General features: G+C 42.3%; 1 protein-coding gene across 2 annotated transcripts in view; it reads right to left on the bottom strand.

Annotated features, from left to right (window-relative positions):
- Positions 1–24,976, bottom strand: part of ARHGEF7 (Rho guanine nucleotide exchange factor 7) — a 176,444-nt gene that overhangs the window by 78,541 nt on the left and 72,927 nt on the right. For both annotated transcript variants that reach the window (XM_040336224.1, XM_040336225.1), the window contains exons 7-8: positions 9,050–9,144; positions 7,534–7,629 (exon numbers count right to left, since the gene is read on the bottom strand). In XM_040336224.1, coding sequence (XP_040192158.1) covers positions 7,534–7,629; positions 9,050–9,144 — 191 coding nt within the window. The remainder of the gene's footprint in view (positions 1–7,533; positions 7,630–9,049; positions 9,145–24,976) is intronic.

The following is a 24,976-nucleotide window of genomic DNA, read 5'->3' as shown; positions in this document are numbered from 1 at the left end:
AACTATAATTTGTAGGGTCACTTTATCCTTCTGAAGTGATTGTAAAAAAAAAAAAAAAAAAAAAAACTTGGTCACTTTAATGACCAAGAGCTTATAGCAAAACTGTTCAGCAGACTCTGCTGAACAAACTGATAGCTTTGATTAGTGGCTGACAAGCCAACAGAGGGTATCTACAATAGAAGTAGATAGGCAAGATAAAGAATAAAGGTGCAAGTAGGAAAGGGGGGGGGGGGGGGGTTGCACAGAACTTGGACTTTATGTCAGCCAGGAGAGCTGTTTATTTCTCATTTTAACATATAAAAAACAATGAAAAGAGAATCTGGAGTCAAGGGAATTTATGTGCTGTAGTCTGGTAGTCAAATCTCACAAAGCAGGACAGTGTTAAAAAACAAAATAACAGAAAACGATGGGCGCTGTGTGTCCTCAATGATCTTGGAGAATGGTATTGAAATGGAAGTAAAAATCCTGTTTCCTCTTGCATTCCTTGGACACAGCTCTTCTTAATCTTGACTGTAGGCACGTCTCAAAGCAGTGCTTTGATGAGTTGTGGGTAAACACAAAATCCCCCAGAGTAATCTCAAACCCTTGTCTGCAAAAGCTAGCGGGTGAAACACACATCCAAAAGAGAATGTGTGCACAGACAACCAGGTAGTCGCCTTGTAAACTTGAGATACAGATGCCTGTGACGGGGAGGGAGGAGCTAGACTCCTAAAGGCATGGGGCTAAACCACAGTACCACAGTCAATCGAGAAATAGTAGCAGGAGGCTGACAGGCCTTTGAGGGCCATCTGCAATCACCAAAAAAAAAGAGAAGAGAATGAAACTGCTGAAAAGGAGGCCTTGGATGTGGTTCGATATACTCGAACCACATCCAAGGACTTCAGCTCAACTCCCTTAGGATGTGAAGGATGTGGACACAGGAATAGAAGGCCGATGTCCTCATTTTACATGAAAATCAGATACCAATTTTGGAAGGAAGGACACAGCAGGAGGACCAGCTTATCCATATGTAAAACCAAATGGGGAGATTCACAGGAGAAGGCCGCCAGCTCCTATGTGTAACATGCCGATGTGAAAGCAACTAAAAAGGTGACCTTCTGGGAGAGAGTGACCAAGGGAAGATATAATATATTCTCAAAGGCAGGCTTCTGAAGAACCAACAGAACAAAAGTCAGGTCCCAAGGACACCGTACAGTACAAGCTACCTGCTAAAGCCCTTGAACAAAAAGGTATGGATCAAAACGTGCATGGCCACAGGACGTTGAAATAAAATCAAAAGGGCAGAACCCTGGCCCTTAATGGTACTCGGGGCAAGGTTATGATCAAAGCCTCATTGGAGAAAGGCTGAATTTCGAGACACCAAAAAAGGTTCGCAGATGAAAGCCCTTAGATATATAGGCCAGCTAGGTGTGATGGTAAATCTTGCGAGAGGTGGCTTTAAGCGCCTTAAACGTGGTATGAATGACAGAGGTTGGCAACCCCCTGTCTCAGAACCTGCCTTTAAAGCCAGCAAAGGTAAAGCATAGTGTTAGATTGGTCCTTGGGACAGAAGATCTTCTGGCAAAGGAGGAGATCTTTGTCAGCATACCAGGGTCGACGAGGCCAAATCCAAAGCTTGGAGAATGATTGGGATCCGTTCAGTCTCGATTCTGCCCAGCAGACAGAGAAAAAGCTTGAGAGAAAGAAAGGTGTAATCGAGCAGATAATAACTCTATGGCACCACCAGAGAGTGTGTCACATTAGTGAGAGGATCCCTTTTTCTTGCCATGAATCTTGTTGAGACAGGATGCCAGAAGATCCATGTTTTAGATGCACATCATAGGCAGATCTGATGAAACATCTGGGTGCAGAGACCACTGTCCCTGATCCAGCAACTGATGGCTAAGGTAGTCAACCTACCAGTTCTCTATACCCAGGATGTGAACGGCAGAGATAGCCGGCATGTGAAGTTCCGCTCACGGAAGAACGTGTGAGGCTTCCAGTGCCACTGCCAAGCTCCTTGTCCTGCTTTGGAGATTGACATAGGCCACTGCTATGGCGTTGTCTGATTGAATCCTGATCAGGCACCCTCAAAGAATTTCTGTCCATTGAGTTAAAATAGTCTGATCGCCTGTAGCTTCAGGACATTTATACAGAGCCAATACTCTGTCGGCATCGACCGGCCCCAAGCCAACCTTGTCCCACGTGGATCTGGTTGTCCAAGGACCTAGGAGATTGTCCTACTTGGAGAATATTTCCTTCTGCAGGACGATCGTGTGAAGCTGAGCATATGGGACTGCCTCGGGTGGACACCATGAGGCTCAGAACTTGCATGCAAAAATAAAGATAGGACAGCAGCAAATGAACCGCAGTCCAGAGTTTCCAAAGATTGACCAGCGGAAGTAACGCCTTGGCCTGTGCCACATTAAGGATCAGCCCCAGATATTTGAGATGCCCAGATGGGGTCAGAGCAAGCTTCTTTAGGTTAAGCTGGAACTCCTGTAGAGTGTGCATGGTGATCGCCAAGTTGTCCATCAGCACAGAGTGAGACTCTGCTTGCAGGAGGCAGTTGTTCAGACAGCCAGTCAGGGCAATCTCAGCAACACGAGGACCCGAGTCAGCAAAATGGTAAAACACCCGGGGATCGGAGGCCAGACCAAAAAAATGAGTCCATCTGATACTGAACTTTAAGGCCCTGAACTGCTTTGTGAAAGTACAACATTTTAAGATGGAATCCATTCAGATGTAAGATGCCTAGTCATGTATCCCCACAAGACTTTTATCTCATTAGCTGTTTCAGTCCAGGATGGAACCATCACAGCTGACCCTGCATGTAGCTAGAGGTCCGCATGTGCTTGCTGGCCAGGCTGGGGTGACTGCTGAATCTAGATTATCCAGACTGGCTGTTAATAGAAGATACTCTCTGAAAAAAAATCCAGAAAAAAAAAAGGGGGAAACAGCTTGATAAACACAGGTTCCAGTAGTGAGCTAGGTCTAAACTCCTAACACTAAGCAGAAAATACAGGGCTGCCTATGGCAGAAAGAGTTGACTACCAGAAAGGACTGCCCTATAGGCGATGCTGTGTTCTTTGTGGATGTCAGCACTATCAATTGTGAACTGCAAGTTGTGATTACTATCATATAGATAATCTTTATTTTCATTTATGTTTGGATTGGATCTATCATATCCAATTGTTATTTAATAAATGGACATATTTTTTCGATTTTTGCTATTAAGCCTATATGTATTTTTAAGTCTCATGAGCGCTGGTTTTAGTGTTTGATTTGTGAAAAAACGGTAAAGTGATGGTTATTCACTCAGGTAAGAAAAAGGTGGTAACAGTGGCTTGAAGACAGAGTATGGAATCCACCACGGCTTACCAAAAAGCCATGACCTTGATAGGAAGGTCAGACAACGCCTCTACCCCAAAAGGGCTAATTGGAAAGCCTTTGATCTTGGATCCTCCTGGTATTGCATAGTTACTTAGTAAGGTTGAATAAAGACAACAGTCCATCCAGTTTAACCAGTGTTGCACATCCAAGTGTCTTTTAAAAATATCAATACTCCCCTGCTGACACCACCACTTGTGGAAGAGAAGAGTTCCACATTTCTATCACCCCGACAGTGAAAAAAACCCTGCGCAGCTTAACGTTAAACCGCATCGCCTCCAATCTCCTTGTGTGGCCCGTTCCTCTCACACACCCCCACTGGCCCCCCCAAGATTGAATAGCTTTTTTCCTATGCAGGGATGACCATTGAGATATTTGTAAATCGCTATTATGTCCCTCTCAAGTGTCTCTTATCCAGTGAGAATAAATGTAGTACTTGTTGTTGGTCCTCGTATTTGAGGTCCTCCAGTACTCTTATTAAATTAGTTGCCCTTCTTTGGACTCTCTCCAGTTCCAGCACATCTCTTCTGAGGACTGATCTGGAATATTTCAGATGTGGTCGGACCAGAGTTTTATAAAGTGGCAGGATTATAGTTTTATCTCTGGAGTATATTCCTTTTTTATGCATTATAATAGTCTGTCAGCTTTGGTAGCTGCAGCTTGACATTGCATGCTATTGCACAGGCTATCTTGCACTGGGGGCCCCCAGATCTTTTCTCCATCCTTGACTGCCCCAGAGAGTCTCAACCCCCCCCCCCCCCCCGTGAGTAGTTTGTATTTATGTTATAGCCCCCAGGTGCATTATTTTAAATTTCTCCACAATGAAACCTCATTTGCCATGTAGTTGCCTACTCCATTATTTTATTAAGGTCTTATTGCCCTGCTTATTTTTGTATTGCCCCCCCAAAAACTGAGATTTGGCTATTTATCCTATCCTCTATATCATGAATATGCAATTAGCGGACCTCCAACAAAACTACAAGTCCCATCATGCCTCTGGGTGCCATGCTTGTGGCTGGAGTCTTGCTATGCCTCATGGGACTTGTAGTTCTGCAACAGCTGGAGGTCCGCTAATTGCATATCCCTGCTCTATATCATTTATGAATAAATTAAACAAAATTGGTCCCAAGACAGAATCTTGTGGTACTTCACATACCACTCCAGACCAGTCTGAGTGCACGTTATTTATCACTACTCTTTGGACGCACCCCTGTAACCAGTTTTCTATCCAAAAACAAGCCTTATGGTTTAGGCCTGCAGACCTTGTAGATTAATAGTTTATTGGGAATTGTATCGCATGCTTTTGCAAAATCCAGATATACACCATATCCACAGGCCTTCCCCTATCTAGATGGCAGCTCACTTCCTCGTAGAATGTTAACAGATTGGCCTGGCAAGAACGACCCTTTGTAAATCCATGCTACTAATGATACTGTTTTCATCAACAAATTCTTAGATATAGTCCCTTATCGCCCCCTCAAATAATATACCCACTATTGATGTTAGGCTGACTGGCCTGCAGCTTCCAGGAATATGTTTATGCCCTTTTTTGAATATTGTTACCACATTGGCTTTTCTCTAATCAGCTGATACAATTCCTGTCAGTATGCTGTCCGTAAAGATTAGGAACAATGGTCTAGATATAACCCGACTGAGTCCTTTGAGAACTCTCGGGTGTAAGCCATCTGGTCCTGGTGATTTGTTTGTGTTAAGCTTATCAAGTCTTTCCTTCGATTCCAGCCTCTGTTAGCCACAAGGGTATATTATGTGATGTGTTACTAACAATTCTGTTGTTGACGGTCAGTACATCATTTAGTACAGTTGCTTACTGTGTTATCTGTAGCCATCATCCCATCATTGTCTTTTATGTGGGCAATGTGCTCCGATTTTATTTTTTTACTGTTAGAGCGGACCTTTCATCTTTCCATACAATAAATCTTCTGCTTTGTTGTTTTTTTTTCTAAAGTGTATTTTGTGCGTGTACTCGAGAGAGGAGCCGGACTGCAGGAGTTTGGAGTAGGCAGGCCTCCCCCAGAGGCAATCTGCCACCTTTTTCCATGCCCCGGGTGGCAATGGTGGGTGTGTGAGGGGGTCCTCCCACACAGCCCGCCCTACCTGCTCTGAAGCCCAACGGGGCAGAGGGACTCCCTATAAGGGAGTGAGAGGATTTAGCCCGCTCAACCAGCCCCGTTAGTCCTTCGCCTCTCTTTTTAGAGACCGCGTGGTCAAAGTGCGTGCATGTTAACCCAATTTAGAGTGCGTGTAAGTGTGGTGGTTTTTGTGGGAGGGGGGGGGGGTGGGCGTACTAAGCGCAGGCTTACCTCGCATAGCACACCCACTGGGAGCTGGGCTGAGACCACCAAACTCAATTCACATGTAGCTGAGACCGGGATCCGAACCCCTAGCTGCAGAGGTGAATGGCTTGTCAGCGCAGTGCCAATCGCGTTGAGCCACCGCAGCTCCCTGCTTTGTTGTTTTAACTTTAGGTAGTAAAACATTTTTTTCGGCCAGTAAATACCTTATACAGCCCACTTACTTTTTCTTGTCATTAGCCTAGGCTTATGACATCATGCACAGCTCCATCTCTCACTCTTGTGAGAGTATGTCAGGGAGGGGGGGTGCGAGTCATAAGAGGGCCAAATGTGAGCTGTAGAGCTGGAGGTGTGTGTCTGTAAATCCAGGAAGTGAACAGGCAGCAGCTTCAGCTGCCCACAGTTAAAAGGGATGCAGCCAGACTTAGCGGAGGGAGAATTCTGCAGCATATTTGGCAAGTACAGAATCACAGTACTGTCAAAAAAATGTATATGCAAAGTGGTTGGAGGGAAGCTTCAGACTGGCAAAGATGTTTTTATTATAAATGTGAGCAGACTGCAGTTTCTCTTTAATAAATCAAAAGAATTCCTTGGGATTTTTTTTTACTCTCCTCTGCTATGTGTCTCTCCTAGTTCTTTTTTAGCCATCCCGATTTCATTCTTCATGCCTTGTACTGTTGGAATGCTGATAATGCCCCCTCCGCTTTATAATTTTTAAAGGCCATTTTTTTCTCTCTAATAAGATTAGAATTGATGCCGCTTGTCACCTAGGGTGCCTCTTTAAATTCTCGATCAGAGGATTATATGTACCCAAAGGGTAGAGAAAAATCCACATAGTGTGTACCCATAAAACCAAGTCTTTATTAAAACAAAGATTGAAGGTTCACATTAAAATTGTGTTTAAATAACACAACACAGAAACACCAGCTGGCAAACAGAGGTGTTGTCTGACCTTCGTCTCATAAGGTCATAGCTTTTTGGTAATCTATTGGGTGGTGGATACCTACTTTGTCTTCAAGCCATGGTTATCAACTTACACGAGTGAATAACCGTCACTTCACAGTTTATGTTGGACTTGCATTCACATATCTGTCACAATTGGGACTCTGTTTTAGATTGTATCAGTTTTTATATAATCAGGTTATTTGATTTGTATTCACATTAATTGAGGGTTAGCACAACAGGGAGTATTTTTTTTTTTTCATTTTTAGTTGTTAATGAAAAAGATGCCTAATAGGGAGGCGGGACAGACTTCACGATTACGGTGATTGGCTGTCACAGTGGTTACATGATCAGAAGCCCATCCAGACAGCCACCCAATTTTAATCAGACCATGAGCTGTTTGCAACAGCTCAATGTGCTGGGAGTGCACGGGCCCGCATCACAAAAACCTCAGCTGCCATTGATGCATATGTGCCATACAGCATGGAGAGATGTATAAAAACCTATGCATATGTAAGATTCCTGTATTAAGCACAAATGGAAAAAAAAAGCCATATGTGCTAGAAAAAAAAACTTTTAAAAATCATTTATTTGTAAGCAGTTAAAAGTCATTGTTGAGTAAACCAGTGCATACCAAAGCTTAAAAAAATGGATATGAGGATTTTGAAGACCACTATTTACAGTGGTCTTGAAAATCTTCATGATCATTTTTGTTTTGAAGGATGTTGAAGGAAGGGTTGAAGGATGTTTTTTATAGCTAGTAGTACATTATTCCCAAAAATCCATTTTGACAACTGCAACCTTCATAAGAACTAAACCAAACTCCTAAGTTTTCCTGCTGAATCTAGGAATTGTTTACTTAAAATTGGCATGGATACTACTGAGCTACACATGGGAGGGGGGAACTTACTTGGTACATTCTTCCAAAGACTGGACCAACATCTGCTGGAAGGCGCAAATCTCCTCCAGGTTTCCGATTAAGTTAGAGATACTAGTTGGACTAAGCCTTAAAGAAACACATGTGTAAGGAAATTTATTACCATAGAAAATATATTATCCATACTTTAGAGCTAGTTATACAATATTAGCTCAGGAACATACCCTAGGGTTATAAACAATCAAAAGCAAATTAAATAGTTTGATGCACATATATCAATTAAGCTTACATCAAAGTTGAGAAATGTGTAAAGGTGGGAATGTTTGTATACTGAAACACTTATCTCTGCGCTTATGTCTTGCCTAAGATTTAAAAAATTGTCCGGTATTTATGACCAATGAAATTGCAATGGTGAAGTCTGAGGACCAAACATCTTACAAGTTGACATCAAGAAACAACTGACTTAAAAGGGGTTGTAAAGGTAAATATTTTTCCCTAAATAGCGTCCTTTACCTTAGTGCAGTCCTCCTTCACTTACCTCATCCTTCCATTTTGCTTTTCAATGTCCTTATTTCTTCTGAGAAATCCAGAACATTTACTATATGTTTATTATGTGTCCCCATTCACACAGCATACCTAAAATTAATTTTTAAAACAATGTTTCCTACATTTCCAGGTGTGTGTTTGGACGGGCCTATGTTCATACTGCAAGATAGTCTGAACAATTTCAAATGACAGGAAGCTGAGAAGGAGGCGTTTAAATCTAGTTTACAACTGATAATTAAATCTGCCAAAATAGTACAGACAGGGTTAATTATGGTGAACATCAACTCTCCAGTCCCAGAAGAAAACTTCAGTTGTGGAGTTTAAAAAAAAAAAAAAAAAAAAAAAGAGTAAACAAAACGTAAGCAGCAGTTTTTTCTTTTGATTATGCAATGTGAATAAGAATGTGTAGCAAATATAATGTGTTATCTCAATTTTACCTGTCCGTAATGGCCTATGCAATCTGACCATCTGATTCGTTTTTGCTGTGCCGTACAAATAATGCTCGTTTTTACCAGCTTTAACCAAATGAGCCCAGATTTTGTTTCAGCATGTAAGCAAATGGAAGCATGTAAATTCCTAATAAGTAACTGGTTATCACTTGCATAAGAGTACCAACATTAAAAGCACCTGAGCCCAGGGGGTTAAACTGGGGAGAAATGTCTAAAAATGAATCATGCACACTACAATACGACTGTAAATTTTTTCTACAACCTACTTTAATTTTCACAAAGCTATGCAATGTAAAGACAAACCTAAGCAAACAATTTATTCAAATTTGAATCCAATTGCGTAAACCCTTATATTACATAGTTGTTCGATCTGAAGGCGATTCTACCATTAGATTGTATAGTGTATGGTCAGTTTATAGTAGCTCTAAATAGACAAAACTATTTTAGCTCAATTTATTTTAGACTTTTAATCCAGCGTGCAACAAAGCTTGTAAAATTAAACAATGATCGTATTAAACACAATATTTTCTTACTCAAAAGGTAAGAAATCTTACTTTTCACTGGATTGTAAATGACGAAGGTAATTGGATAACAAATTCTGTATCTCCTTGGAATACTCAGTCTCAGTTTCTAGAATGTTTTGTAGCACCTGCAAAGATCAAAATATATTTATTAGATCATGGGTCTTCAAACTACGGCCCTCCAGTTATTCAGGAACTACAATTCCCATCATGCCTAGTCATGTCTGTGAATGTCAGTATGTTACAATGACTCATGGGATGTGTAGTTCTACAACAGCTGGAGGGCCGTAGTTTGAGGATCCTTGTATTAAATCATATGCCAAAATACAAACACAGGGAAGGAGGAAGTATTAAACTATCATAATCCAAAACGATGTTGTCACATTACATAAAGTACTTTTCACTAGCATGGTGTAATAATGCTACTAGATTCTATAACGTTAAAGGGTGGTCCTATATTAGCCAAGGAATACATTTAAAATCATACTTTTAGTAAAAATTAGGATGAGATATTTAACCACTTCATTACTGGGCACTTAAACCCCCTTCGTGCCCAGACCAATGTTCAGCTTTCAGCGCTGACGCATTTTGAATGACAATTGCGCGGTCATACAACACTGTGCCCAAATTATATTTTTATCAATTTTTTCCCACAAATAGAGCTTTCTTTTGGTGGTATTTGATCATCTCTGCGATTTTAATTTTTTGCGCTATAAACATAAAAAGACAGAAAATTTTGAGAAAAAAAAAACACACAATATTTTTTACTTTTTGTTATAATAATATCCCATTTAAAAAAAAAAAAAAAAAAATATCACTCGGTTTAGGCCGATACGTATTCTTCTACATATTTTTGTTAAAAAAAAAAAAAAATCGCAATGGGGGAAAATTGATTGGTTTGCGCAAAAGTTATAGCGCCTACAAAATAGGGGATAGATTTATGATTTATTTATTTTTGTCAGGCCTGCGATATTGCGGCCGACGTATCGGACACTTTTGACACAATTTTGGGACCATTCACATTTATACAGCGATCAGTGCTATAAAAATGAACTAATTACTGTATAAATGTGACTGGCAGTGAAGGGGTTAACACTAGGGGGGTGAAGAAGGGGTTAAATGTGTATCCTGGGTGTGTTCTAACTGTGTGGGGGGAGGGGACTGACTGGGGGAGGTGACCGATGCTGTGTCCCTATGTACAAGGGACACAGATCGGTCTCCTCTCTCCCCGACAGGACGTGTAGCTCCGTGTTTACACACAGAGCTCCACGTCCCTGCTGTCACCACCGATCGCGGGCACCTGGCGGACATCGCGGCCGCCAGGCACATGCATCTCCAAAATACTGCTCTAAATGCTCTTCTATGTTAGCCTATGTGTCCACGAACCCCTAGGTGTTTACAGGCATTTAAAAAGGCAGGGGTGTTTAGGGGCAAAAATCTGAATGTGCCAAAATTGTGTTGAGCGAGGAACATTTGGGCAAAAAAAAAAACCCGCCCAACGTGCCATTACAATAGAGAATTAATATTTTGGCCAATGAAACGAAAGCCCAAATGCTTGATGCCCTTGAACACATTTAAATTGCTTTAGGCAAGTTTTTAAAGATGCTTTTCCCTTTTTTAGGAGAAAGGCATTTTTAAAAGCCCGGTGTGCATGAGAGCCAACGTTTTGTCTGCAGTTGCACTTAAAGAGGAAGTAAACTAATTGGTTTTTTTTTTGTTTTTGTTTTTTCTTCCCTGCAAAGTAAAAAGGCATAAATGTGCAAGTATGCATCACATACTACCACATTATGTGACACTTACCTGCAAACAAAGCCTGCATCTTCCCCGTTGGAGGCGGCATCCATCTATGCCCACCTTGCTTCCAGGGCTGCAGACTCCGGCTGTAAAACTGGCATGCCACCAGTCATGGCACACACTTCTGAAGAAACGGCACAGGCGGCCGTTCCTTCAGAGCCAATGACAGTATACAGTAAATATCTCCCAAACAGCGCACGTTTAGGAGATATGTACAGTACCTAGAGGTAAGCCTTATTCTAGGCTTAAAATATAAAAATAAAAGTAACCTTCCGGGTATCTGTGGAGCGATGTCTGCGGCCGGAGGGGGAGACGAGGACAGCTTTGATATAAAGTAAGAAATGCATAATGACCTAGTATGCTAGTCATACTAGCTCATTATGGCTTTGTCTTGCAGGTGTTTATTTTTTTGTTATCCAGGTTTACAACCACTTTAAATTCATCAACCAAGAGGATAATGTAAATTGTACCCCAATTTAAGCAGCAAAAGGGGAGGGGGCGAGCAGGGACACGGAGCTCACAGACAGGAAGGAGGGGGTGGGAGAGGACGTAGGAGACAGGTAGCAGGCTGCGGATGACAGAGACACGTAAACTGACCACGTTGTCAGGGATCAGCAGCCGTGGTATACCGTGGTCAGTTTACAAGGGGGAGGACAGAACCAGGCCCCACCCCCCCCCCCTTCTTTGGCTCTCTGGTTTGGGGACCTCAAAACCAATTTCTCTATATCCAGGTTTTGTAGGTGTTAAAGGGGGCCAAATGACACAGCAAAAGCACTGTGCTGTACAACATGCTTTAAAGGAACAGGACCTACATTTATTTTTTGGTTAACAAACGCTTTAAAAAAAAAAAAGGTATAAGATGTTTAGACTTTACAACCACTAAGAACACACACACACACACACACACACACACACACACACACACACACACACACACGGAGAGTTTTATATATATATTTTTTTAAAACCAGAGTTTTGTAAATGGCTCATAAAGTAGTAGTATTAGGACTTATGTTGCCCGATTAGTTTAGATGCTGACTGAGTAGTGGACATTTTTTTGATTTATCACAATACCTTATTATTACCACACTAATGCTGTACTCCAGTATAATATGCGTAGAATATGTAGTATAATATGTGCTCCAATATAATTTCAACTTACCGTGGAAATATCAATAACACCAACAGATGACATACATAATTCCTGAGAACTTCTACCCACACTTTCACCATAAATTTTTGCATCATCAATGTACAGGCAATGTTAAAATTGTTGTCTCGACTTAATATAATGGACGGACAGACTCAGCATACATTTCCAAAAGTTAAATGTTCCCATTTCTGACTGTGCCTGTTTCAGTGACTGGACAGCATTAACAGGAAGCCTTGATGTTTTATTCAGTGAATACACTAAAGGCTGTTCATTTTCACTGAATGCTTCCATTCATTTCAAACTTCACAGTGGGGAATAAGAACATTTTTGTTGCATTTTGCAAGTTCATTTGCAGCTGAAGAACCAATTATTGACCTCCACAGTAAAACGGACTCTATGCTTCTGTATCTGTGTGCCTCAGCAATGTCACAAAGTAGTTAGCTGGGCATAGCAAAAATGGCATGGGCTACTTGTAACGTGCATGTCTGTTGAAAAAGCCATGAGAGGCACATTCCACAAAAAATAAATGCAGTACACACTGGGGTCCTTTCACATGGAGCAGAGTCTGCTCTGATCAGCAAGGGACCCATAAGCAAAACCCCATGCTGAACTGGAGCGGAGCAGGACAGATGTCTTTTTTTTTTTTACATCTGTGCCTGGTGGACATCAGGTTACCACCAATTGGTCACATTTAGGTAAGAAAAAAAGAAGGTCCATAGAGCTACATGAAACATCTGATCAGGTCCATCTGAAACACTGACAGGCAGACCTGATCAAAATGCCTGTGTGAAAAGGCCCTTACAGAAACCTGAAAAATCTCAAGTGAATTATTTTTCTGAATATGAAAGAATTACAATCTGCCGAAGTAGAATACACGCAAATACACACATAATTACATATTCTTGGATTAATAATAAAAATGTTACTAGAAGGCGATACCTATAGTCCTGTTATTTAGGTAAAGATCTATTCTGTTCTCAAGGATCACAAAATGTATTGTATAGCTGTACTTCAAACATGAAGTTTAGAGCTCGGCAGGTGGCATACTGTAGATCATATGAAATTTACAGCATTTTAAATACCAGTATACACAATTTTTTCAAATAAACAAATAATGCTACTCGTCATAAAATGTTTCCAAGTCAATACTGAACTAAATGGTGGTTTTATATCTGCCTGGAGTTCAGACCGCGGCCTTCAAAAACTTGATACAAATATGCTTATAATATGTCCATAAAAAACAAAGATAACATTACCCTGTGTTCAACTTACATATCTCACACATCAGACATTAAAAGAAATCGCAATTCCAGAAAATCTCAGAACAGTTTATAGAACATTGCTACAATCATGCAACTACTGGATGAAGCAAAATGTCAAATCACCTCTCTTGCTGCCCCCTTCAGCCATGTCCTTCTGCGTGGATTACAAGCACTGTAGCTGCTCACAGAAGCACCCATGACACTGCAACCAAATCGTCTCCCCATTCCTTTAGTGCACTAGAGGAACTGACAAGTACTAAGACAGAGGCTTGCTGTTGAAATGCAGGATACACAATCTATGCCAAACAGGCAATGAATGGCAAAGACATCTCAGCTTAGAGACATCCCAGTATACAAAAAGAAGATTCTTTCAAACGGCTCACAGTTCTCTCTAATAAAACCTCTACAACAAGTAGGATAATTAAATAATAATGTGCAGACAGCAATGACTATGTACAAAGTTCACAATCCCAGTTTTGTACATACTGGAGGCAGGTAAGTGAAATAAATTAATTGGTTGCCATGGGTTGTGGCAGATTCAAAATGAATGCAACATAAACCTTTATTCTCAAGTCACCAAAGTACAGCAAGGTGACATGGTTATGCAAGGTGTGCACATGATCGCAACCAACTGCCACTGCTCATTCCAAACAGATGAAAGTGAGGGGAAAAGGAAGACATTCGGGAGCTCATAGAGAACATTACAAGGCAAAAAAAATGAGAAACAGTTGCGTGATAAATAGATTACAGGGCCAACAAATAGTAAATGTGTATTCTTGGAGAATAAAGATATTGTCTAGGGTCACTTTAAGACCCCTTCCACACTGAGGTGGTTTTCAGGCATTTTAGCCTCTAAACGCACGAGTGGTGCGCTTGCGGGACGTTAGGAAAAGTTTTGCAAGCAGCATCTTTGGGGCGTCTGTATACACATACAGCGCTCCCAAAACGCCCTGCCCATTAAAATGAATGGGCAGCGCTTCCAAAGCGCCTGAAAAGCGTTGTAACGCTGGTGCTTTTAATGCCTTCTTTGGCCGCAAGTGGGGGTAAAAGTGCCTCGCTAGTGGCCTAAAACGTGCGTGCTTCAGCGCTAATGCTCAGCAGACCCAACATGGAAGGGGTTTAAGACATTGGGGTTAATTTATTATAGGCAAATATACCATGCACTGCAAGTGCAGTTGCGCCAGAGCTTAGCAAATGAGGTAAAGCTTCGCCTTGCAAAGGATAACCAATCACATGCAAGGAAAAACAGCAATTTTGCTTGTACATGATTGGATGATAGAACTCAGTAGAGCTTCCCCCCCAGCTACTAAGACCTAAAACAACTGCACTTTCAGAGCACAGTATATCTGCCTTCAAGCAAATCAACCCCACTGTTTTAAACTTCTGCCATTTCTTTTGTTACATTTCAACCAAGCAGACCCTGCCCCTGTGCATCCGAGTACAGTCTATTTCTGTGCAAAAACAATCAAGCTACTAATAAGGTCCTTTTGCTTCTATGACAGACAGAACCTTAGTTTGTTAGTTATAAACAATCCCACTTTCAGAGTTTTACATAATCTCTGTGATGGGAGTCATTTTGGGTGGGGGGCCCGTGGAACCCAGCTTTATTTAGGGAGGTCGGGAAACTCCTTTTTCAGCTCTTATGGGCAAATCACCCTGTGTCTTTTAGGGGCACAGGGTGACCACAAATCCCAGTCTGGTCTGGTCTGCCCTAACCAGACACAGTACAAGCACACATACCCTCCTTGCCCCTCCTAGATATACTAATCCCCAGACTCAGCATTTAGTTTTACCCCTGTTATCCTGGGTCATATGTATGGTTTGTGTTAAAAAATGGAGAGGCTCCTTCACCTGGGACAGTAATAATTTATCAACAATATTCCTTTAGAAATCTATGAAGATAAATGAATGCCACCTTTTTAGACTGCTGCAATATTGTAGGCGTTTTTCTAATAGACTGCTGTAGACTCTTTACCAGATAGTCTGAGGTGGGGTGGGGTTTGTAATGTGTTTATTGTAAATAGGTTTCCTGCTATAGTCTGTTTATTACAGTGGTATATGTTTTTCTGCCAAGTATGTCTCTCCCACTGTTAATTTCTAATTGGGTCACCTATTGTTTCTGTCCGTTAGTATAAGGTGCACTCCACCTTGGTCGCAAACTATTGTGGGATGTTATATCTTTATGTGGATTAGTTTACAGGTTAATTAAATCACTATTGGCTATTAGTTGCTCGAGGGGAGGATTTCTCCAACAGCCCTTCCTGCTGATAAGGCTGTCTATGTGCCCAGTTACTGATTTAATTATTTGTTGAAAAGCTTGAATATACCTGTGTCTCATGTTACTGAATGTACAGTTTACCCCACCCTGTGTCATACAAGGAAGGGGGGGGTTGTTCCAGAGTGCATCTATCTTTGTGCCTGTGTTTCAATAAACAGTTGATGTTTAGCGCCACCCTAGACTGTGCCCGACAAGAAACTGGGAGACCGGGATCTTCGATTGCTCTGTTACTGAGCAAGGGAAGCTTATACGATGGACATACTCTTCGTGCGTACCAAGATCAGTCACAATCTCCTTAGCTCAATCTGTATGGTAGTGGTCAAGCAGCCCTTTATTATACTTAAAATCAAAGTCAGCCATTTCCATGATTTTATGGTGTGAACTATAGGACCATTTAAAAAAAAAAAAAGTTTACAACCCCACGCCCCAAAAAGTTGGGACGCAGTGTAAACACAAAAACAGAATGCAATGATTTGCAAATCTCATATTTTATTCACAATAGAAAAAAAAATGTTAAATGTTTAAACCTTATTTTTCTCCTAAAATGGTACATTTTGAAATTGATGGCAGCAACATGTCTCAAAAGTCAGGACTGGGCCATGCTTGCTACTTTGCAGAATCCCCTCTAACACTCTGTGAACATTTGGGAACTGAGGAGACCAGTTGCTGGAGTTTTGGGAGAGCAATGCTGTCCCATTCTTGCGGGTACAGGATTCTAACTGCTCAACAGTTCTGGGTATTCTTTGTCGTAGGTTTTGTTTCAAGATGTACCAAATATTTTCATTTAGTGAAAGGTCTGGACGGCAGGCAGGCCAGTTAAGTGCACAGACTCTTCTACTACAAAGCCATGCTTTTGTCATAGATGCAGTATGTGGTTTAGCATTCATTATCCTACTAAAATATGCAAGGCCTTCCCTGAAAAAGATGTCATGTGAATGGGAGCATATGCTACTCTAAAACCTAGATATATCTTTCAGCATTGATGGTACCTTTTTAGATGTGTAAGCTGCCGATTCCATACAGACTGCACCACCATACCATCAGATATACAGGGAGGGGCTGGTGAAACAAAAAGGTAGTGACTCTGAGGGATGAACTGATGAGGGGAGTGGAAGATTTGGTTGTAAGCTGGAGGCAGGATAGCCCACCATGCAGGGATATGTTTTCAGGGATCGCCTAAAACTGGACAGAGATAGCTGGACAGATTGGGGTAGTGAGTTCCATAAAATGGGAGAGGCTCTGAAGAGGTCCTGGAGACAAGCATGGGAGGAGGAGACAAGGGAGCTAGAGAGCAGAAGGTTTTGGGAGGAGCAGAGAGGATTGTTTTGGTGATATTTGGAGATAAGATTGGTGATGTAGCTCGGGGCAGAATTGCGAATGGCTTTTGTATGTTATTGTCAGTGTTTTAAATTTTATTTGTTGGGCAATGGGAAGCCAGTGGAGGGATTGGCAGAGAAGAGTGGTGGACACTGAACGGTTGGTAAGGTGGAGTCTGGCAGTAACAATTATGATAGAGGAGGGGATAGCTTGCGGAGAGGTAGGCCAATGAGGAGGGAGTTACAATAGTCAATGCGAGAGATAACAAGGGAGTGAATAAGTTGCTTAGTGGTCTCGCCGGTAAACGGGTCACAGGACTGCAAAATGAATTGCACTCCTGTGGCCCAGAGGAGAAGTCCAGCCTAATAAGCTCAGGCTGTACTTCTCTTTTAACAGACCAATTAACCTAATTAGTAACAAAATGTTTTTCCAGCTTTTCCTTGTTAGTACCACTTTGCCAGTTTTTTGTTGCCCTCTCCCAATTTTTTTTAAATGTGTTGCTGCCATCAATTTCCAAATTACTTTATTTCTTCCTAGAATGGTACCTTTTCTCAGATTAAACATTTGATATGGATTTGAGATTTGTAAATCATTGAATTTTGTTTTATGTGAATTTTACACAGTGTCCCCACTTTTTTGGAATTAGGGTTGTACATAGAACAATACACAACAACCTAAGACAATCTATTGCCAAAGTATATCCATTTAATACAATGCACTAGTAGCTCTGTTTAAAATGCAAGTGAAACAGCTGGATTTACTTGCTAGCCTCATCCAGTCTCAGAAATATTTTATCTGATTTGCCAGTGTGACATTGTAACTAGAGGTCGACTGATATGGGTTTTTCTCTGGCCAATGCAGTATTTCGAAATTGGGATGGCCGATATACGATGCCGATTTTTGTGGCTGATTTTTTAGGCCGATTAAAAAAAACAAAAAAAAACAAACAACCTCACCCACTCCACTCCTTCCTGCTTGCTCCTGTCACTCTAGCACACACTTAATGTCCTCAGTAGAGATGGCACCGGTTGGTGGCACTAGTTTGGAACCGACAGGTGGCACTGGTTTGGAACTGACAGATGGCACTATTGGTACTAGTTTGGGACAGATGGCACGATTGGCATTGACAATTGGAACTGGTTGGCACTGGCAGGTGGCATCGATTAACGGTGGCACTGGCAGGTGGCACTGGCTGGCAGTGGCGGGTGACACTGGCTGGTGACACTGACAGATGGCACTAGTAGGTGGAACCGATTGGCAGTGGCACTGAAAATTGGAACTGCTTGGCACTAGCAGGTGGCACTGATTGGCGGTGGCACTGGCTGGCAGTTGTGGGTGACACTGGCGGGTGACACTGGTTGGTACTGGTGGGTGGTACTGGCTGGTGGCACTGACAGATGGCACCGATTGGCACTGGCATGTTTCACACTAAGCTGAGTGTAACCAACTGTGTGAAATTAAGAGAGAGCTGCCAGAATTGAGCTCAATGTGGGGGTGGGCGGGACCCGGCCGGGGTGCCATATTACACCAGCCAATGATTGGGCTGCTTTAAAAAAGGGGAGGGGAATTTCCGTCAACAAATGTGAGAGCTGGTTCTCAATTTTTCAGACAACAAAAGTTCTTGTCGGAAATTCCGATTGTCTGTAGCCAATTCCGACGCACAAAAATACTACACGTGCTCGGAATCATTGGAACTTCATTTTTCTCGGCTCGACGCAGTGTTGTACGTGACCGCGTTCTTGACGTTCGTCAACATTTGTGTGACCGTGTGTATGCAAGACAAGTTTGAGCAAACAATCCGTCGGAAAAAAATCCACGGTTTTGATGTCGGAATGTGCAACCATGTGTACGCGGCATTAGCCCTTATTTATTTATACCATTGAATTAAGTTCTTTAGATCAATCATTAAGGAACATTTTTATGTTACCAACCACATAAATCTTCTGAATTAGGAAGTATTTCTTGTCTGTCATTGAAAAAAAAAAATATATGTTTGCCTAGATACCAGCCAGAGTAACTTGGAAAAAATGATTTCTAGCCAAAAAATAATTACTGAATAAAGGAGGCAACAGGTACATCTCATAAAACTAGAATATCAAAAAGTTAATTTCAGTAATTCTATTCAAAAAGTGAAACTCATATTATAGATGCGTTACACACAGGGTGATTTATTTCAAGCATTTGTCTTTTCATTTTGATGATTAAGGCTTGCAGCTGGTGAAAACACAAACTTTAGCATCTCAGAAAATTAGAATATTACATCAACCAATAAACATACGCCCCCTACCCCAAAGCACCTTGTCCCCATGTTGATGGGGACAGGGGCCTCTTCCCGACAACCCTGGCCGTTGGTTGTCGGGGTCTACGGGGGGCTAATCGGAATCTGGGAGCCCCCTTTAATAAGGGGGCCCCCAGATAACGGCCCCCACCCTGTGAGTGAGTATGGGGTACATCGTAGCCCTACCCATTCACCTGGAAGAAAAATGTCAATAAAAAAACACTACACAGGTTTTTTAAAGCAGTTTATTAGGCAGCTCCCAGTGTCTTCTTCCGACTTCGGGGGTCTTCCTACTTCTCCCTTCTGCTGGGCACCACTGCTGTCTTCTTCCAGCTCTTTTACCAGTGGGGGCCCGGTCTTCTCCGTTGCCTTCTTCCCTCTTCTCTTCTTCGATGTTGACTCGTCGCTCCCTCCCGCTGTAATGCCGGATATGCGGTGGGCAACGATTTATATTGGCCTCTTATGACGTCACAGTCCCAGCATGCTCCGGGTGGTGACGACATTATAACCCCGCCTCCTTATGTCGTCACCACCCGAAGCATGCTGGGACTGTACCCCATGCTCATTCACATAGGGTGGGGGGGGCCGTTATCTGGGGGCCCCCTTATTAAAGGGAGCTCCCAGATTGATAAGCCCCCCGCCCGCAGACCCGACAACCAACGGCCAGGGTTGTCGGGAAGAGGCCCTTGTCCCCATCAACATGGGGACAAGGTGCTTTGGGGTGGGGGGGCGCGCAGGGTGCCCCCCTGCCCCAAAGCAGCCATCCCTCATGTTGAGGGCATGCCGCCTAGTACAGTTCAGGAGGAGGGGGCGCTCGCTCGTCCCCACCCCCTTTCCTGACCGGCCGGTCTGCATGCTCCGATAAGGTTCTGGTATGAATTTGGGGGGGGGCCCATGCCGTTTTTTCGGCATAGGGGGTTCCCCTTGAAATCCATACCAGACCCAAGGGCCTGGTATGCTCATGGAGGGGGAACCCATATATTTAAAATTTGACGTGGAGTTCCCCTGTTGGAGGGAGGGGTTTACCTTAGAACAGGTTCACACTGCGGCGACTTCCTGTAAAGTTGCCTTACTGTGAACGGGGATCCGACCTGGAGGCAACTTCCATTGAAATCAATGGGTACAAGTCGCCTACAAGTCAGATTGAAGTAGTACAGGAACCTTTTTTCAAGTCGGAGTGACTGCAGTAGTGTACATTAAGACGGCTCCCATTCACTTACATTCATTTCTTCATGCAGCACGACTTGAGGCCACTGGGGGCGACCTGAAGTCAGATCCCAGGTCGCCCCTGTGTGAACCGGCTCTTACTGAAAAGTATGCCCATGTATAGTATAATATGCACTTGATCGGGGCTCCTTTTGCGTGAATTGCATCAAAATGACGTGGCATGGAGGCCATCAGCCTGTGGCACTGCTGAAGCGTTATGGAAGCCCAGGTTGTTTTGATAGTGGCCTTCAGCTCATCTGCATTGTTGGTCTGGTGCCTCTCATCTTTCTCTTGCCAATACTGCACAAATTCTCTATGGGGTTCAGGTCAGACGAGTTTGATCGTCAATCAAGCACAGTGATACCATGATCATTAAACCAGGTATTGGTACTTTTGGCAGTGTGGGCAGGTGCCAAGTACTGCTGGAAAAAGAAATCAGCATCTCATAAAGTTGGTCAGCAGAGGGAAGCATGAAGTGCTCTAGAATATCCTGGTAGAGGGCTGCACTGACTTTGGACTTGATAAAACACAGTGGACCAACACCAGCAGGAGACATGGATCCCAAAACCATCACTGACTGTGGAAACTGACTGTGACAAATAGTTTTGACAGTTTAGTGTGGTATGATCAGTGATGACTAATGATTAACATTTAATAAAACATTGATAAGCAGTTAGTTATTATGAAAGTGATACCACAAAACACAAAAAAACAGCACATTAAAAAACTTCTAGTACTTCTACCACAAGAGGGCATTATTGTCCTTCAAGCTAATCTAATTTGCTGGACTGATTTCTGTAGTCTTCATAACCTGAAGTAAACTTGTGCATTTACCATTCTTTGTTCTTTAGTACCGAGCTCAAAGCTTGTTTGAGACAATAGACTGAGATCCATTATGGACTGCAGTCAATACTATGCACAAATTTCCACACAATTTAATACAAAAATAAAAAAAGAGCTGTGTTCTTTGTGGCACCAGTAATACAATATACTAAACAAACCTATATGACCACATAGGTATACAATATTTAAAATACACAATGGTGTTCATAACATGCTTCCTGCTTAAACTAAATCCACTGGATCCCTACAATCTTGCTTCATCACAAAACAGAGTTGTGGGCTGTGTCAATTGGCTTTGGTTCACTTTAAAACAGTTAATGCAGGACAGAGGGATAGCTGCAGATCAAACACACCGTCCTATAATTCTGAATGATCTCAGGAGTACGTCAAATGGATGTCAAACTGATGCCATTGAGATGAGCAAAAAGCCTGCCTATGCATCACACAAGCAACACACAAAAAAAAGAAGAAAAGTCCCCACTCGCACTTCACACCAGTGGACCGTATGTCCGTATTTCATCAATCCATTTTCGGATAAAATACCAACATACATGTATCCCTATGGGAAAGCGGGTGTTAGCGGATGAATATCCGCAGACACCCGATGTCATCAGTGTCCTCTATGCTCCGATTCTGCAGATGGAGGAAAATCCTATTTTTCCATCCTTCTGCAGAGCGGATCGGGTGAACACGGACATACGGTCCATGTTCATCCGATCCCCCCATAGGGGAGAGCGGAGATCTGACAGGGCGGTCCCTGCACAGTGTGCGGGGACCGCCCTGTCATCTGCCGGCTCAGCGGGGAGCAAGCGGATAAGACATGTGCGGATCCCCACGGGATCCGTATATGTAAAAGGGCCCTTATACTTTAATTCACACTCAGGCCAGCTGCACAGGGACACAATTTACAGATGTTTACTCAGGGACTTGTTGACAGAAAGATTGTGAGTAAAAAAAAAAGAAAGACCTTGAGCAAGTAAAGGTGTATAAGCGTATAGATGAGTCAACATGTGAATGCGAGTAAATTACTGCACTTAAATGTAAATAAAAAAAATGCTCTGTATTTATCAATCACTGTATTCCTGATCTGTACTCAACTGTGTGCATGGTTCCACAGATAATAATGCATCTAATTTTAAATCGGTAAAAAATAAAATAAAAATAAAAACATGCAGCAATTTTGACTCTCATGTGCACCTAAGGCTGGTCGGCCTGGTTACGTGAACTCCCGTGTCAGCCAGCCATGCTGTAAGGGAGAGGAGAGAGCTTTCCAGCAACAGCTAGTAAAGCGCAGATCAGTGATGTCACCGATAGGCTTCAATGGCCCATGCATTGTCCGCTCGCTCTTCTCTCCCTTGCAGCCATGCTGGTCTGAAAATAGGAGAGACAGAGACGAGATAGATAGATAGATAGATAGATAGATAGATAGATAGATAGATAGATAGATAGATAGATAGATAGATAGATAGATAGATAGATAGATAGATAGATAGATAGATCACACATACACAGATACACATACACAGCATCTCACAAAAGTGAGTACACCCCTCACATTTTTTTGTAAATATTTTATTATACCTTTTCATGTGACAACACTGAAGAAATTACACTACTTTATGTAATGTAGTGAGTGTACAGCTTGTATAACAGTGTCATTTTTCTGTCCCCTCAAAATAACTCAACACACAGTCATTATTAATGTCTAAACAGCTGGCAACAAAAGTGAGTACACCCCTAAGTGAAGATTCTTTAGCAAGGCAGAGAGATACTGTATTCTATACACACGCCTACTTGTTTAAACCACTATTAAAATAAGTCATAGGTGTGATGGCTGCATTCGTTTTTTTTGGGGGGGTTTGTTTTTTTAAGGCCCATGCACATGTCACTTAGCAGGAACGTGTATTCTCAATAGTGATTTGAAAAGTGCTACTCACTTGTAATGTCACAAATAGGGAAACCCATTTAGGTGAATGGGCTGTCCTATGTGAGTTTGTTGCGTTAAAAAGGCTGAGAGCAAATTTTGGCCCTGAGCCAGGTGCAATTTTACAGACACGACAATCTTGTGTGTCACGCATTTTTCTGTGATTTGCAATCACAGGCAGAATCGTGCTGATTCAGCCCGCGATTCCTTACTGCCCAAGTATGAACGGGTCCCAAGGCTTTCTATTTTCCAACTGGTGAGATCCAGCCAGCAAGATTGTTTTTCCAAAGAGCAAACGAACAAGCTCTCCAGATGTATTCGTTTACAGGGATGAGGCAAACCACACTGGCTGGGTTGCCAACAATGATCAGTTTTGTTTACAAAGGCATCCCCCTGTTCTGTCTTTGCCGATCGCAATCGCAGGCCACCGGGGAACATCGAATTCCCGGGCCCCGCGAGCGCACTCATGAGGCACCCTCCAGACTGACTATGCTTCTGTCTACTGTACACCCAGTGTGTCTTCATTCAGAGTGGAAGCTTTCCAATAGAGGGAGTATATTACTGGCCAGAACACCAGATGAAACCGAGGGAAAGAGACCAAAAAAAAAATGCAGCCACCACATCTTATGATTGGCAAGTTGCAATATATTACACTTTTGGTTTGGGGTTTAAAAACACTTTTAGGTCCTACTGATGGTAAAGACGGGTGGTAAGAGCAGGACACAATCACATATCTGCCGCGATAATAAAAAAAATAAAAAAATAGGATATACAGTGCCTTGTAAAAGTATTCACCCCCCTTTGGCTTTTTACCCATTTTGTTACATTACAGCCATCAGTTCAATGTTTTTTTTATCTGAATTATATGTGATGGATCAGAACACAATAGTCTCAGTTGGTGAAGTAAAAATAGAAAAATATATACATAAAACTATTTTTTAGAAATAAAAATACGATAATTGGCATGTGCATATTGTTACGAAGCCCATAAAAATTTGCAATCTAAGTGTCACATGATCTGTCATCACTAACCAAACACTGCCATGAAGACCAAGGAACTCTCCAAACAAGAAAGGGACAATGTTGTTGAGAATTACAAGTCAGGGTTAGGTTATAAAAAAAAAAATATATATCCAAATCTTTGATGATCCCTAGGAACACCATCAAATCTATCATAACCAAATGGAAAGAAGATGGTACAACAGCAAACACACCAAAACTCACGGACCGGCAAGGAGGGCATTAATCAGAGAGGCAGCACAGAGACCCAAGGTAACCCTGGAGGAGCTGCAGAGTTCCACAGCAGAGACTGGAGTATCTGTACATAGAATTTCAATAAGCTGTACACTCTATAGAGTTGGGCTTTATGGCAGAGTGGCCAGAAGAAAGCCATTACTTTCAGCAAAAAACAAAATGGCATGTTTTGAGTTTGCGAAAAGGCATGTGGGAGACTCCCGAAATGTATGGAGGAAGGTGCTCTGGTCTGACTAAAATGTTACTTTTGGCCATCAAAGAAAACACTATGTCTGGCGCAAACCCAACACATTACATCACATCACCCAAAGCACCATCAGCAGTTGGGACTAGATAACTGGTCAGAGTTGAGGGAAAGATGGATGGTGCTAAATACAGGGATATTCTTGAGCAAAACCCGCACCACTCTGTGTCTAATTTGAGGCTAGGACGCAGGTTCACCTGCCAGCAAGACAATGACCCCAAACACACTGCTAAAGCAACACTTGAGTGGTTTAAGGGGAAACGTGTAATTGTGTTGGAATGGCCTAGTCAAAACCCAGACCTCAATCCAATAGAAAATCTGTGGTCAAAGACTTAAAGATTGCTGTTCACAAGCGCAAACCATCCAACTTGAAGGAGCTGGAGCAGTTTAACAAGGATGAATGAGCA

Source organism: Rana temporaria, chromosome 2 (genome assembly GCF_905171775.1).
Source record: "Rana temporaria chromosome 2, aRanTem1.1, whole genome shotgun sequence".
NCBI classification, from domain to species: domain Eukaryota; kingdom Metazoa; phylum Chordata; class Amphibia; order Anura; family Ranidae; genus Rana; species Rana temporaria.
Note: the sequence above shows the minus strand (reverse complement) of the source record. Positions and strands in the feature narration are given on the sequence as shown.